General features: G+C 45.5%; 2 protein-coding genes across 10 annotated transcripts in view; one reads left to right on the forward strand and one right to left on the reverse strand.

The window, feature by feature from the left end:
* Nucleotides 1–7,958: 7,958 nt before the first annotated feature.
* On the forward strand, nt 7,959–12,077 carry IL15RA (interleukin 15 receptor subunit alpha). 2 transcript variants are annotated; one of them, XM_031605098.2, is made up of 7 exons: nt 7,959–8,135; nt 10,113–10,304; nt 10,411–10,476; nt 11,166–11,318; nt 11,492–11,521; nt 11,789–11,846; nt 11,951–12,077. In XM_031605098.2, exons 1-7 carry the CDS (start codon nt 8,072–8,074, stop codon nt 12,054–12,056), a joined length of 669 nt encoding a protein of 222 aa, XP_031460958.2. In that variant the 5' UTR covers nt 7,959–8,071; the 3' UTR covers nt 12,057–12,077. The 2 variants fall into 2 exon arrangements, with proteins under 2 accessions (XP_031460958.2, XP_089989834.1); XM_090133708.1 differs by lacking the exon at nt 7,959–8,135 and having other exon boundaries at nt 9,667–10,476.
* The window catches only part of FBH1 (F-box DNA helicase 1), a 29,558-nt gene continuing 25,937 nt past the window's right edge, over nt 11,365–14,985 (reverse strand). For 7 of the 8 annotated variants that reach the window (XM_090132827.1, XM_090132895.1, XM_090132771.1 and 4 more), the window contains one exon: nt 11,365–14,905. In XM_090132827.1, coding sequence (XP_089988953.1) covers nt 14,786–14,905 — 120 coding nt within the window. In that variant the 3' untranslated portion in view covers nt 11,365–14,785. The remainder of the gene's footprint in view (nt 14,906–14,985) is intronic. The other variant, XR_016462520.1, reaches the window with a different exon arrangement.

The following is a 14,985-nucleotide window of genomic DNA, read 5'->3' on the forward strand; positions in this document are numbered from 1 at the left end:
TCCATTCTATTCTATTCTATTCCATTCAATTTCTATTCCCATTCCTATTCCCATTCCTATTCCACTCCCATTCCATTCCATTCCATTCCATTCCATTTCTATTCCCATTCTAATCCACTCCTATTCTATTCCATTTCTATTCCCATTCATATTCCACTCCCATTCCATTCCATTCCATTCCATTCCATTCCATTTCTATTCCCATTCTAATCCATTCCTATTCCATTCCATTTCTATTCCCATTCATATTCCACTCCCATTCCATTCCTATTCCATTCTGTTCCTATTCGCGTTCCATTCCTGTTCCATTCCTATTCCAATCCTATTCCATTCCTATTCCCATTCCTACTCAATTCCTATTCCAATCCTATTCCATCCCTACCTCATTTCATCCCTATTCCATCCCTATTTTTATTCCCATTCCTATTCTATTCCTATTCCTATTTCTTTTTCATCCCTATTCCACTCCTATTCATATTCCATTCCTATTTTATTCCTATTTCCATTTCATTCCTATTCCATTCCTTTTCTGTTCCACCACCACTGCCACTACAGAAGAAATGTCCAGGGCCATGCAGTCACCACAGAGCAACCAACATCTCTGTGTCACCTGTCACAGCTCCAGCGCTTGGTCTTCTGCCCACAACATTAATGAACATGGGCAAAAATGGAGCGTTATTAATAATGTGCCATCATTTGACATGTATAGCAAGTGCAGGTGAGGCATGTGAATGGCTGCTGATTGCAGAGCAGAATTTATCTTCCTGAACGTTGGGTGCCTTACAATAAGGCATCTCATCTGGGCTTCATTTATAATGGAAAGGAGAATACAGTTTCATGGGGCAATTGATGTATGCGTGACAAATAAATGGTTGTAATCATTGTGCCAGACCCCATATTGAATGACATGCATCTACAGCACACATGAGGAACACTCCTATTTGTCAGCTCATATTTAAAAGATGTTCAGATGAAAATAGTCCATTCATTTATTTTCATTCTCCCAAGGCTGTGATTCAGCAATTGTAAACTCAGAGCTAGGCACTGCTCCATTATCAGCACTACTTCCTAACTACTTCCAACTTTCTCCCCTTTCTTTTGCCATCACTACCACCAGCAGGTTCTCTGCCATGAAAAGAAATGAATTTCCACCCAACTTTACCACTTCTGTGTTCAGGTTCTTCTTCTTCTTGCCTCTCTCCATAGCCACCATCATTCCTTTTCTTGAGTTGACTGCCCATGGCAGGGGGGTTGGAATTAGATGATCTTTAAGGACCCTTCCAACCCAACCATTCTATGACTATGAAATCTTCCCAACCTCATGACTAAACTCTCTTTTAGACCTTTCCAGTGCTCTCCTTTGACCACTGCTCCATCTCAGCCCAAAAGCAGACCTGCTGTCCTACAATGCGCTGCAATCCCCTTCTAACAACTTAATGATCTTTCTATACGATCTTACATCAAAACCACTTTTCTTATTGTTCATGGCTCCCTGTCTTTTTTTAGAGTGCTGCTCTAAAGAATGAGCAGAAACAGAGGGAAAAAAAATGGTTTCTGGACTTCTCCATGAGAGATATTCCTTCCAACATGGTGTCATAGCGACATGTGGAGTCAACTGGGATGCAGCCAGAAGAGCTAAGCATAATGAACTACAGCTGCCCTAATTAGCACAGCAGGACCACAGAGCTTGATTTCGTAATCCAATGACCCAATTAATCAGCTGGAGGGAGAACATCTGTGAATCTGTTTGAAAAGGACCAGCTTGAGCTGTTAGCCTTCAGCTAGGGCTGTTGAAGCTGTGTCATGTATGTGTTTATCTGGCTGGATATCCCAGGAAATGCCATGGATCAGTTTTGAAGTGCTGTGTTGCTACCGATTCCTTGGGATGAGGTTCCTTCCAACCCAAGCCATTCTATGAGTCTATGATCCACAAGAAACAGGATGACCTGATTTTTGGTTACATATCTGCCTATCTGGATTATTTTCTCAAGTTTTCCTTCTGTCTGAGCATTCAGAGTTGCTAACCTCTCCATTCCCTTGAGTCTGCATCATCTGGATAATCTGATGATGAGTACTGCCATCACATTTTTCTTTTCAGTCACATAATGAATGCAGCGAGAATACTCTTAGAATATTTCTGATTTTATTTTTGCACACAGCCCAGCAAAGGCAAATCAAGAACAATATGTGTTCCTTCAGTAGACAGTTTGAACTGTTGCTTCCATATGATACATTTATACAAACCCCTTGAACTGCGCTTATTTTCATGTGATTGTATACAATCTTCTGTTGGGAAAAATTCAAGTGGTGGCTGCATAGACCAGATGTATCACCATAATACTTCTGAGCAGCATAAACATGCAGAACAAGAAGGAATCTTTGTTCTTTGGGGCCAGTTCAGCCTTCTACTTTTTCTTTGTGAACGAGCTGTAAAGGAAATTGGACTTAATGATTCTTCCAACTTGGGATATTCCATAAGGCAATTTTTGCTGGGTATGTCTAAATCCGAGGAAGGAATGTTGAAGCATTCAGTGTTGTGCATGGAATGAACAAAAGAAATGATAGAAACACAGAATCATTAAGGTTGGAAAAGACTGCTAAGATTGCCAAGTCCATCCTCACTAAACAATCCCCATCCCACTAAACCGTGTCCCTAAGTGCCACATCTCCAAGTACAGATTCACAGAAAAATGAATCCAGACTGAGACTTATCTGCTATTTTCAGGAATTGTCATTTGTTTTCTGGAACCCTGAACTTCAAATCTGAACTTAATTAATATGATTTTGTTGTCTCAAGCCAAAGTCCATACTCCAAATACTTTGTTCCCGTGGAGGAAGAGGGTGACTTCAGTTCATCTTCTTCAGCTAAATCTTGGAACAGTATTCCTCAGTTAAAGGTACTCAAAAAGACATGGTCAGTGCAATCTGTCTTCTTATTAAATCCCTTTTTACCCATAGTTCTGCACTATCTCACGTAGTAATACTTGTATATCACTGAAACTATTATACACAGAATACAACCCATGAGGTTGTGGCTGCTCACTAGTTTTGAGGAGCATTGACATTTACTTAATCCTCCCCCTGGATGGCATGATGCAGAAAGGCTAAAAATACACCCAGTATATGAAATGTAATAGTTGGATTAAAGAGTGAGCTCCAAAAGTAGAGTGTTGAGTAACCATATATAAATAGCAAAATTGGAGTGTTCCACAAGTTCTGACTCTGTAACGAGCTCTTTCTTTTGACAGCTTATGGAGCTTGTGCAAACCTCCAGCTGAAGTGTTACATCCCTATCTTTCATAAAGGATGGAAAGACCAGTAAGATTATCCAGACCAACCTCATGTGATCGCTCAGACTATTCAATGGGATTGTGGTTGGTTGTTCCATTGTAAATTATGAATTCCTCCCAGGATTGTGACATGGTGGCACAAACTCAAGTCTTGTAACCAAAATATGTGTTTTCTTTGAGAAGAAGTTATGATAACCTTAGAAAGAGAGAATTCCAGGAATCCCAAAGGATAAAAACTAAAGTACTCTGAGATAGAAACACCATTTGTGATCTCACTGGTACTTTCCTAATCTAAACTGGGAAATTGGAAACAAAGCTGAATTTCCAAAAAAACCCAGTGGAGATCCCCACTGAGCCATGTAGCCCCAGGTCTCCCTTATCCCCTGGATTCCTCGATGGTAAAGTCATGCTGAACTCCAACAGGGAGCCTTGAGAAAGGTAGGATGCTTTCCTGCAATGTAACAGGCTCACACCCTTCTGCTTGGCTCTGTAGGGGTATTCCTCTGGACAGTGAAACCCTTTCATATGAATTCTGCCAACGTTCAGCCAGAAATATCAAGTTTTTAAGATGAATCAATATAAATGCATAAATCCTATAACAAATGACTGTAGGTTTCATGCGGTTTATTTTAGTTCCTAGCAGAAAATGGTCTTTCCTCCAGTGCTAATCACAGTGTTGTCATCACTGTTGACTTCTTCTTTCTTCTTTTCCTCCTTCTTTCTCCTCCTCCTCGTGCTTCTATGATTCTACCATTCTCCTCTTCTTCCTCATCCCTGTCACCACCATCACCATCCTTCAGCTCCATTTTTCTTTTGCTCTTTCTGCTCCTCTCCCTCCCCCACATCACCATCGTAACCATCATCTTCCTTTTCATCACCACCACAGTCCTCCTCCTCCTCTTCCTCTCTCTCCTCCTTCATCATCACTGTCACTACCACTCTCCTCCTCCTCCTCTTCCCCTCCTTCATCATCATCATAACAACCACTACCTTTCCTCTCCTCTTCCCCTCCTTCATGCTCATCATCTTCATCATCACCACCATCACCATCCTTCTTTTCTTCTCCATCATCTTCATCGCCATTAATACCACCACCCCTCTTCTCCTTCTCTTCTTCTTCTTGATCATCATCTTCATCATCACCATCACCCTCTTCCTCCTTTTCTTCTTTTTTTGCTTCTTCGTCATTATCATCATCATCGTCGTCGTCGTCATCATCATCGTCGTCGTCATCATCATCGTCATCATCATCACCAGCACAACCACTCTCCTTCCCTTCTTCTTCATTATCATCAAATTTAGCTTATTAACTCACTTGTAGCCCCCATAGGATTAGATATTTTGCATTTATACACACCTGGATGGAAGGACTGTCAGGTCAACTCCATTTAGCACCACCTCACAGGTGTGGGTCACACCGACTTCTGCCCCTCCAAACCCCACACCTGCATTAAACATTTGCAGCCTTAATTGGGTGCAACTACAGCATGACTAATTGTCATCATAGCACCAGAAAATCAGCTCCTTCTTCCATTAGAGAGGCTCAGTAGTATTGTCACTGCCATATGGCAAAATTATGAACATTGTAATTACTTCCTTGATAAGGAAATAATTTAATATATATATTTGAAATGGCTTATTGTGATTTCCAGGTGTCACTGCTTTGGGAGAGAGAGGCCATATGCTACAAAGAGATAAGATAAAATTAAATCAGTTTGATGGGAAATCAACCCAGTGTGCCAATCTGATCTGTACAAATGGTTTCTAGAAATCTTTGGTACTTACTACTACTGGATAAGCCATCCTCCCAACTATTCCCCATTAATGACCTCAAATATTCCACAGAGGTAGTAATGCTTAAAGATGATCTCACATCCCCACTGGTGATATGCACTTAGTGCTGGAAGACACAGTTCAGAATTTTTAAGAAATGAAATAATTCCTGGATGAACACCCCAACAATAGCAAAAACAGATTTATTGTCCCTTCGTAAACAACAGTTTGGGTTGATTTTAGCTGGGAAATAAACCCCATGGAATATTTTTACCCAAACAAAAGGTTGCTGCCCAGCATCTTGGAACAAGCATTGTGTCTCCAAAGACATGGAATCATGGATACATCACAAGTCCTGGTCTGAATCCAGCTTTTCTGGACTTCAAAATCTTCAGCATAAGAGTTGTAGTCAACAGTACAACCTTCCTCCATCCAAGGAGGAACAAATAAACATCAGCTGCAAAATACATTGGATGAGGCAAAAGCTCATCAACTATTTGTATCCAACCTCCCCAAAGGCAAGAAAGCCTGAAAATTATTTTTCAGATGTTACGAAAGACAACCCTTATGTTTGTAGGGGTGGTGAAGCCATTTGAAAATACAAAATTCAAGCTCAGTCCCAGTTTATCTCCATATCCCATGGTTAGGGATGCTCTAGGTCACATTATTGTCTTGGTGGGTAGGGCAAAATGAGAAGGATCCTTTGATGCCATGCATTGAGTTCAGCACACAAAGAGCTTCCTTATGGTAGGGTTTTAATAGGTTGATGCCCAAAACTGTGGCCTCTGATTTTTGTAGAAAATCTTCCTATGGGAAATAAGGCATTCCCAAGCAACACATTTTGTCCAGCTTTGCTAACATAAACTCTCATATGTTGTTTACATTATCCAATAAAATTTCCATAGCTACATGGTTTATTTTTACAGGGATTGCCAAAAAATCCCTTCAGGATCAGTTATGAAAACATTGTGGTTTTGAGTTTTTTTGAATGACTGCTTTCAGAAACTTCTCAAACCCCAGCAACCTCCCATACCAAATCCTGGTGTTGCCCTCAACTATTTATTGCTGGTGAACTCTAACCCACTGATTGTTCTTTGTAACGCTCATGAGAAATCCTCACCTGTCCAGAGTTCACAGATTAAAGACTGTGTTCAATCCACAGTGGAGTGCCTTTAAATATGGAGATTTAGGAATCCGAGATCTCACTTAATTAGTGTGTAATTGGTGCATCTGCAGGACCCTGAATATTTCTGGTAACAAATCTTGGGTACATACAACTAATTCTCAACGTTTCCAGTCTTGTATATTGCTCTTTGTCAAATATGTTTGGAAGGGTTTAATGATTGATCAAATGGTTAGCAACACAATACTGTTCGTCGAACGATAATAATTTAACTGCTTCCCATGAGGGATTTCTGGTTGGACATGAAAAGTTATATCCTCCAAATTGCCCTCCCCTTTGGCTGCAGTAAAGCTATTCACCAGTATTCACCCATCAAGACAGAATGAGTTGTGGGCAATGGAAAAGGACCTGAAGACAGACAAAGCATGGAGCCATGAGGTTGTTTGGGGGAGGATTTATTGTACAGGCATCTTCCAGGGCCTTGGATCATGGCTTCATTTCCAGTTTGGCATCAGCAAACTCCAGCTCAGCACTGAAGGTCTCTGACATCTGCATCCATGAGGTCTTCCACCCAACCCAACCCCAACACAATCCAGCCCAGCTCAATGCAACCCAATGCAATCCACCCCCCCACCCAACCCAATGCAACCCAACAAAAGAGATTTTTTGTTGAGAGTTTGGTATGAGTTACCCAACCAGAGCACAAGAGGCTTTTGGCATTGGATCCAAACAGGGACATCTGAGGGTGTGATTGCATTGCCCCATAGTACCACATTTCCATTGGGGAGCCCATCCCCAGGATAAAGACTTCATTGTTCCCTACTAGGAACTGCATCCCCTCCAGATACTGCATCAAAGTGATACTGCATCCTACTCCAAGTTTTGCATCCCACCCCAGGTACTGCATTCCACCCCAACTACCACATTCCATCCTGGGTACCACATCTTCTCCTCCTTGGGTATCCCATCTATCCCAGTATTACATTTTCTCTGAAGTAATGCATCTCCTGATGCCTCAACCCACCTGTCTGGTCTAGACTTTAGATTTAGGCAAGACTTTCACTTTTTGTGCTAGAGGTCTTCGTGTTGTCTTTTGTCCCAAGTGAATGTGAAACTCTTCCCTCTTCCCAGCAACATTCCTGATGACATGGGTTATAATAAATTTCCCATCAGAATAACATCCCCTCTTTCACTTTTTCTATTATATCCCCACTTAGGATATCACACCCTCCTTACATAACACAGTTGAATCCTCTGGGAGTAATGTATCTCCCTCCAGAACTGCATCCCTCTTTGGATACTGTATCTTTCACCACTTTGGGTACTGCATCCCTTCTCGAGTTCTGCATCCCCCCTTTTGGGTACCACATCCCCTCATCTGGTATCACATCCTCTCTTTGGGTACTGCATCCTTTGAGTTTGGCATCCTCCCCACTTTGGATACAGCATCTCCAATTTGAGTATTGCATTCCCCCCTTGGCCCTGCATGTGGCAGGGGGGTTGGAGATTCATGATCCTTGAGGTCCCTTCCAACCCTGGCAATTCTGTGATTCTGTGTTGCATCACCCGAGTTTTACATCCTCTCCATTTTGGGACTCTCTTTGGGTCCTTCTTTGGGTACTTGGATACCGCACCTCTTTCGAGTCCCGCATCCCGTTCGCATCCCCCATACCCTCACCATCCTCCTCCTTTCCCTCCTCCCCAGCCCCATCCCTCCCCATTCCCTATTGGACGACGTGTCCCCACCGATTACCCCGTGCTGAAACCGAAAGCGAAAGAGAGGGAGAGGCCATGGCCGGCGGTGGCGGCGGATCGCAGAGGGGCGTCGGCGTGGAACCCCTCGGGGAGCGCTGAGCCCCCCCCGCCCGACTCGAGACCACCGCCCATGGATCGGCTGCTGCTGCTCTGCGCTGCTCTCCTATTTCTGCCCTATAGCTCCTCGGACAGCGGTAAGCAGAGCGGTGCGAGAGCTCTCGGCTTGCTGCTGGGAGTGTCCGCGTCTCACTCGTGCTCCCACGGGTGTCCGCGATTTACTCGTGGGGATTGGAGTGGGGACCCACGCTGCGCGCTGGGGTGGGTCACGGGGCTCTCCGCGTGGCTGTGCTGCACATAGGTATTCCAGGTTCCCCTCTTGGTGCCCACGCAGCACCCACGCGTGACCAGGATCCCCTCGTGGTGTCCATGGGGTGCCCAAAGTGCACCTCAATTGTCTCCCACTGGGTGCCTGCAACGCTTCCCCAGCAGCATCCGTGGAAGCTGGGGGTGATTTTAGGATCTCAGTGCTGCACACACAAACCCATAAGGTCCCATAGGATCTGGATGCTGCACTATGAGCCCATAAGGACCCATAGGATCTGGATGCTGCACCATGAGCCCATAAGGACCCATAGGATCTGGATGCTGCACTATGAGCCCATAAGGACCCATAGGATCTGGATGCTGCACCATGAGCCCATAAGAACCCATAGGATCTGGATGCTGCACTATGAGCCCATAAGGACCCATAGGATCTGGATGCTGCACCATGAATTCATAAAGACCCACAGGATTCGAGTGCTGTACCATGAACCCATAAGGAACCCATAAGATCCAGGCACTGCACCATGATCCCATAAGGATCCATAGGATCTGGATGCTGCACCATGAATCCGTAAGGACCCATAGGATCTGGATGCTACACCATGGACCCACACAATGGACCCATAAGGACCCTCAGGAGATCCATCTCAATAGGATTTCCCCATAGAGATCTCCAGGAGAGGCATCTGAATGAGATTTTGTGCTGCACATTTATCATATGGACTGCCAGGAAATTCATCTCAGTGGGATTTCCTCATATGGATCCCCAGGAGATGTATCTCAATGGGATTTTGCACTGTGTGTTTCCCATGCAGACTCCCCAGATCTTCCAATGAGGCTTGGAAAACGTTAGTGGAAGTGCAGGAAATAAAGCTGCATGCCAGCCAAAAATCTCTGGGATGGCTTAATGCTTTTTTTTTTTCTTTTTTTTTTTCCTGCCAAGTCTGCAATATGATGGAAAACGAGCGTGTTCTGTAGTGAGTCAAGCACAGAAGAGCATTTGCTGAAGGCATTGCGCTCCTGCCCTTCCCTTTAAATGACATTTGCAGCAGTGCTGATTCAATCAGGATCATGATTTGGGGCAGAAAGCACCCTTATGGGCTAATTGTGGCTATGCGTCCCCAAAGAGGGGATTCTTCAGTGTCTAATAGTGGTTGTGAGTTTCCATTAATGGTATTCTCCAATGTTTAACAGCTGTTGTGCATTCCCATAGATGGGATTCTCTGGTCTCTAATGGTGGTTGTGCATCCATTCTCAGAGAGGGGATTCTGCTGATTGTCTAACTGTGGTTTTATCTCATGCATTCTGGGATTTCCTGCCTTTGGGAAGGATATGAGATACTCGTGTGTCAGCAGCTGGCCATATCCTTTGGTTTCTCCCATCTCCTGGCTCAATGTCTGCTCCTTGGCACCATCACCAGCCCATCTCATAGTGTTGTGGTGCTGCTGTCAGTGGGATGTTGCATGCTGGTGGGTTGGAGAATGTCTGGGAGGAGGTGGGAATGCTGCAGGTGGGAAAGTGGCTCTAGCCCCCACCACGCTTCCATCCCTGTCCCTATTACCATCATATTCCTCTCCTCATTGCCATCATGCTTTCATCCCTATTGAGTTTCTATCCCCATTGCCAGCATGCTCCTCTCCCTGTCATTCTCCTCTCCATGGGATGGCCATAACTTCAGCCTCACGTCCTGCTCCTCATGAGCCCACACATCACAGAACCGAAGAATCATAGAACCACTAGGGACCCACGAGGACCACCGAGTCCTGGCTCCATGTAGGACTGGCTCGAAATCCAGGCAGCTCTGACATTCCCGTTGTCATCTCCATTTCTATTTCCCCCCTCCGTAGCGGTGCGATGCGGCCGTCCCAAAGATGTGGCCAATGCGATCATCAACGCGGGAGACACGGAGCTGCTTCACACCAGCCTGCGTTACACCTGCAAGCTGGGCTACAAACGCAAAGCTGGCACCTCCACCCTCATCCAGTGCGTCCTCGATCGTGGCAAGCCTGTCTGGACGTCCACTGAGCTGCAGTGCATCCGTAAGTGGTCGTATCTCTGGGGATGGGACGCAATGGGGATGGGGTGAAGGAGAACTTAGGGTGGTATTGCTGCTGTTGATGGTGTCTTTGTTGTGTTTACCCAAAGGGGACCCAGCTCTACCTCTGCAAACCCCAAGCCCTGAGCTCCCAACAGTGAGGACAAGCCAAAGAGGTGAGGAAGAGTTGAATGTGGCAAAAACTCAACCATTGCGGTGTGGAAAAGCAAAAAAGTTCAGTTGCAGGATTGAATAGAATCAGAGAGTCATAGAACTGTAGAATCACTAAGGTTGGAAAACACCTCTAAGATCATCCATCAACCCATCACCACCATGCCCACTAAGCCATGCCCCTGAATAGAATCACAGTCATTAAGGTTAAAAAAGACCTCCAATATCATCAAGTCCAACCACCAACCCAACCCCACCATGCCCACTAAGCTGTGTCCCTAAATAGAATCATAGAATCACAGAATCACAGAATTGCCAGGGTTGGAAGGGACCTCAAGGATCATGAATCTCCAACCCCCCTGCCACACACAGGGCCACCAACCATTCCACCTAATGCTAGACCAGACTGCCCAGGGCCCCATCCAATCTGGCCTTGAAAAATCACACAATCACAGAATCATTATGCTTGGAAAAGAGCTCCAACACCATCAAGCCCAACCACCAACCCAACCCCACTGTGCCCACTAAACTATGTCCCTAACTGTCACATCTACCCTCTTCCCAACTAGGGGAAATTATCCCATTTCAAAGTGGTTGAGATGTATCACCCTTGCCATGTCCAAATTAAAACACTGCGTAGTGACCAGAGTGTGCTGCCCTAAATTAAAAGGTTTTACAACATTTCCCCCTGCAGGAACCAACACCACTTCAGCAGCAGTGCCTGTGCCATTGCCAGAGACATCTGTGCCACCGCCAGTGTCCGAACCACCAGAGATGCCTACACCAGGAGAGGGGACAGCCCTGGGGACAACCCCACTGCCCACCATCCCCATACACGATGCTGCAGGTGAGGAGATAACCCATTGTGTTTCCATAGCCAAGGGCTCTTTCTCTTTTTCAATACATTTTTTTCCCTTCTCAACAACCTTTTAAATAAGATTCTCCCTGATATTTCTCCCCATTTTCCAGGCTTCCCCAGCTCTGCAGCTAAAATCTCTATTTATTTATTTTTTTTTCCAGTTTCCACTCAGACTGTGGCCTCTTCCATCGGTAAGCATTGCTGGGTTGATGGTAAGAATGAGCTGCTTTGTTTTTTTGAACCCTAAAAAACCAGGGCTGTGTGAGATTTATGCCATATTTGAGGGCAATGTTTCCAAGAGGGGCAGCATGCAGCACTCTGATTTCTTCCCTTGGCAAAGAAGATACCTTGAAAACTCACTACAAAAGTTGCGTGTAACGTAGTTTTGACTGTTTGTGGAGCTGTTCCCTTGGCCAACCGTTAGAAGATGCTCATCATCTGCTTTGTTTCTCCCTTAGGGGTCTCATTTTTGCTTGTTGTTGTTGTGGCGGGACTCTGCTACCGGAGGATGAAAATGTAGGTTTGTTGAGCACCACGTGGCTCGTCCACAAGACCCATTGCTTTCCTGAAAGCTGTGAAAGACCCTGTAGGCACTGTTGACACTTCTCTCTCATCCCTAGGCATGCGCAGCGGCACGTAGCAGCAACGACCATCCCCATGGTGGCTCCCAGTACCACAGCAGAGAACGATGAGATGTTGCCACCTGGTGACATCCCCATGGGCTGAGCACCCAGCACAGAGCACGTTGGTTTACCTACCAGTTAGCTAGGAGGATGCTCGAAGCTCAGTGCTTCCCCAAGTGGCAGTGGCATGAGGCATGTCCCCACGTCCCCAGCTGCCCTTCACACGGAGTATCTTCACTCCAGGGACATGTAGTAACTGCTCTTCTCAGCCTGAACAAGTAGATGAGATCACTCCGGTGCCAAGAGGTGAGTGGTTATCCTATTGTATGGCTCAATGAACAACTCAAGTTGGTGTGAACTCAATGGAAATCCTAAATGGGAGCCAAAATTAGGGATAAGTACCCAAGCACAAAGCAGGGCTGGAAAAGTTACCAGTATGGGATGCAAGGAACAGAGCAAGGCCATTAATAGGGCACCCATGGGTGGCCTGAGTCCATAGATAGTGCCCATCCTCTTGCAGACTGGGAGGCTATAGTCAACATGGTCCAGGCTGTTTGCCCCAGTAAAGGACATTTGTGGGATGGAGAATGGAGTTTGGGTGCTGGGGTTGAAGGCAGACTGCCTAAGTAAAACCATTCCCTGGCTAGGAATGGTGGACACTAGTCCCATCCTTAGAGGTGCTTTAACCCCAAATTGCCCCCCAAACACAGAAAGGAGCACTGCTTAGAGTCACTAAATAGAGACCCAGGTGAGTATCCCCTCACTGTACCTTGACTCCCTCCCTGCTCTCTTCCAGCCATTCAGTCATGAACCAACAACCACAGCAAAGGGCTTCAGCTCCATCACCAGTTCAGAGGTCATCCCCTCATCCACACTCAGGGATCTTCAGGGGGCAATTTCAGCACCGATGCCAGCTGCTTGTAGGGGACTGCACGTGGGAGTGATTTGCTACAAACACTACCAAAGCCTGAAGACAAGGACACAGCAGTGATATCTGTTGTTATCCACTGATTTCCCCCACTTGCTACAGAACTGGTGGTTTTGTACTGATGTTTTATATATAAAGGATATATATTGTAATGTAAAAATACACACAGAGTGGCTGTTTCTTTAGTTGGGTGTCTTGCCAGCCACAACGATGGGGAGGACAGTAGGAATGCTGGGACAGTCAGGAGCTGGTTTGGAGTGAAATGCATCCCTGTAACAGCCAGGGCTTGCTGGTGGTCTTCCAGGTAGGACTGAACCAGAGGAAAGGAGACATTCCATGACTGCAGCTCCTTACTGATGGGTATTGGGAACACCACAAATCTGCATGAGTAGAAGGTGGCTTTGAACAACGAGGATGGGTGGCTCATGATTGAATACAGCTGCAGCAACCCACTGCAAACTCTAAATGAGCACTGCCATCCTCTAGAGGTAAAGGGTGAAGGCAAGGTGACGTTCATCATCACCCATCTGGCTCAGGTGGAAGGCAAAAGGGGCTTCATCAGCCAGCTGGAAAGCCAACCCAACGTGTTCCTTCCTCACTTCTCTTGTCCTTGTGTTTGTTCCACTGCTCTGGACTGTCTGAGCTGGAAAACACAGCACTTTGCTGTGAAGACACATGATAAACCAATGTTTCCTATAACTCCAAAGTGCCATGGGATGGTTGGACAACAGATGGAAGGGAATGCTGGAGGTCCATGGTCCTGTGTCTGCAAGAGCTTTGCAGTTGTATTCAAATAAGTTTTAAGCGAAGTTATCTGCACTTTTGATAAGCAGAAAGTCTTCCCGAAGTCACTGTTTCAAAAGCAAAAGGAGAGCCAACAAAATAGCTGCCATTCCACAAATAACAGTGGAAGTCAACAGAATGTGACTCCAAATTGCTCATGGCTCCAGGCTGAAGGCCAGGATCACGCCTCTACCTAAACTGGTTTCAGTTTTGATCTGTGCATGATGTGGCCTCTGGGACAACAAGCCAAGGTGTTATCTTCAAGCAGGCAGCATAAGCCACCCTCTGATTGACAGAGCCACCATCATGCTGGTACCATTGCTATTGTGATGGCTAAAAAATAAATATAACCCAGGAAGACTTCTTAATGGGAGAGAAAAAATGAAGCATTAAAGCAGATTTTTTTTTTTTGCTACAAATTTTATCTCTGTATTAAAAATGTTCTCTGGCTTCTTTCTGATCAGCTGTGTTAGATTGGAATTAAACTGAAGCAGTTCTTCAAATGCTGCCTCTCTTCTCTCAGTGTTTTGCTACAAAGATAAATTAAGCTCGAGGAAACTTCTTGGCTGCAAGTAAGGCAAATGACTTAAATCCAGAGAGAATGTGACTTCCTTCTTCTCCAGTGATCCAGAACTGACAGTGAAAATGTCCCAGTTGAAACAGGCTCTGGGAAAAGGTTCATTTTCTAGGAATAACAAGTTTTTCTGAACTTCTCAGCATCAAGTTCCTGTTTTGTTGGGTGAGGATTTCCCTGAGGCACAAAGTGGAAAAAGCAGGGAAACCCCAGCAGCTTTGTCACTGAAAGTATTTTCCTAGAGATGGAGAGGATGCATGAATAGTGCTCAAAAAAAATAAATAATAATTAAAAAAAGCAGTCCTGTCCAATAGACTATGTATTGTGCATATTCTTCTGTGCAGCGAGATGCAGGTCATGCTGACCAGCTCCTGCAGGGCTTGAGAAAAGGTCTCCACCACTCCTTATAGACAACCTGGATGGTTCCTCTCAGAGCTGGTCCCAAGAATCCAACCTGATTTTAGAGCATGGATGTGACAGCAGTTGTCATCCTGCACTCAGTACAGCTCTGGGATGAGGCAATGGCTCTGGGACTTGGAAGGCTTCGTTAGAGCACGATGGGCTCTTCCTGAAGTGCTGGGAGGAAGGCCAGGGGTGTCATAATGCCAAAACGCTTCTGCACACAGGAATAGCAAAGGTAGCCACCCATATTCTTGCTGCCATTGCTCTGTGGGGGAAAAAGATTTGAGAAAAGAGTGAGGCTGGAGGAATGCAGCCTCCTGCTCCCAACCCTGGGCTCAACCCACT

This window comes from Phasianus colchicus, chromosome 1 (genome assembly GCF_987193195.1).
Source record: "Phasianus colchicus chromosome 1, bPhaCol1.hap1.1, whole genome shotgun sequence".
Taxonomy (NCBI): Eukaryota; Metazoa; Chordata; class Aves; order Galliformes; family Phasianidae; genus Phasianus; species Phasianus colchicus.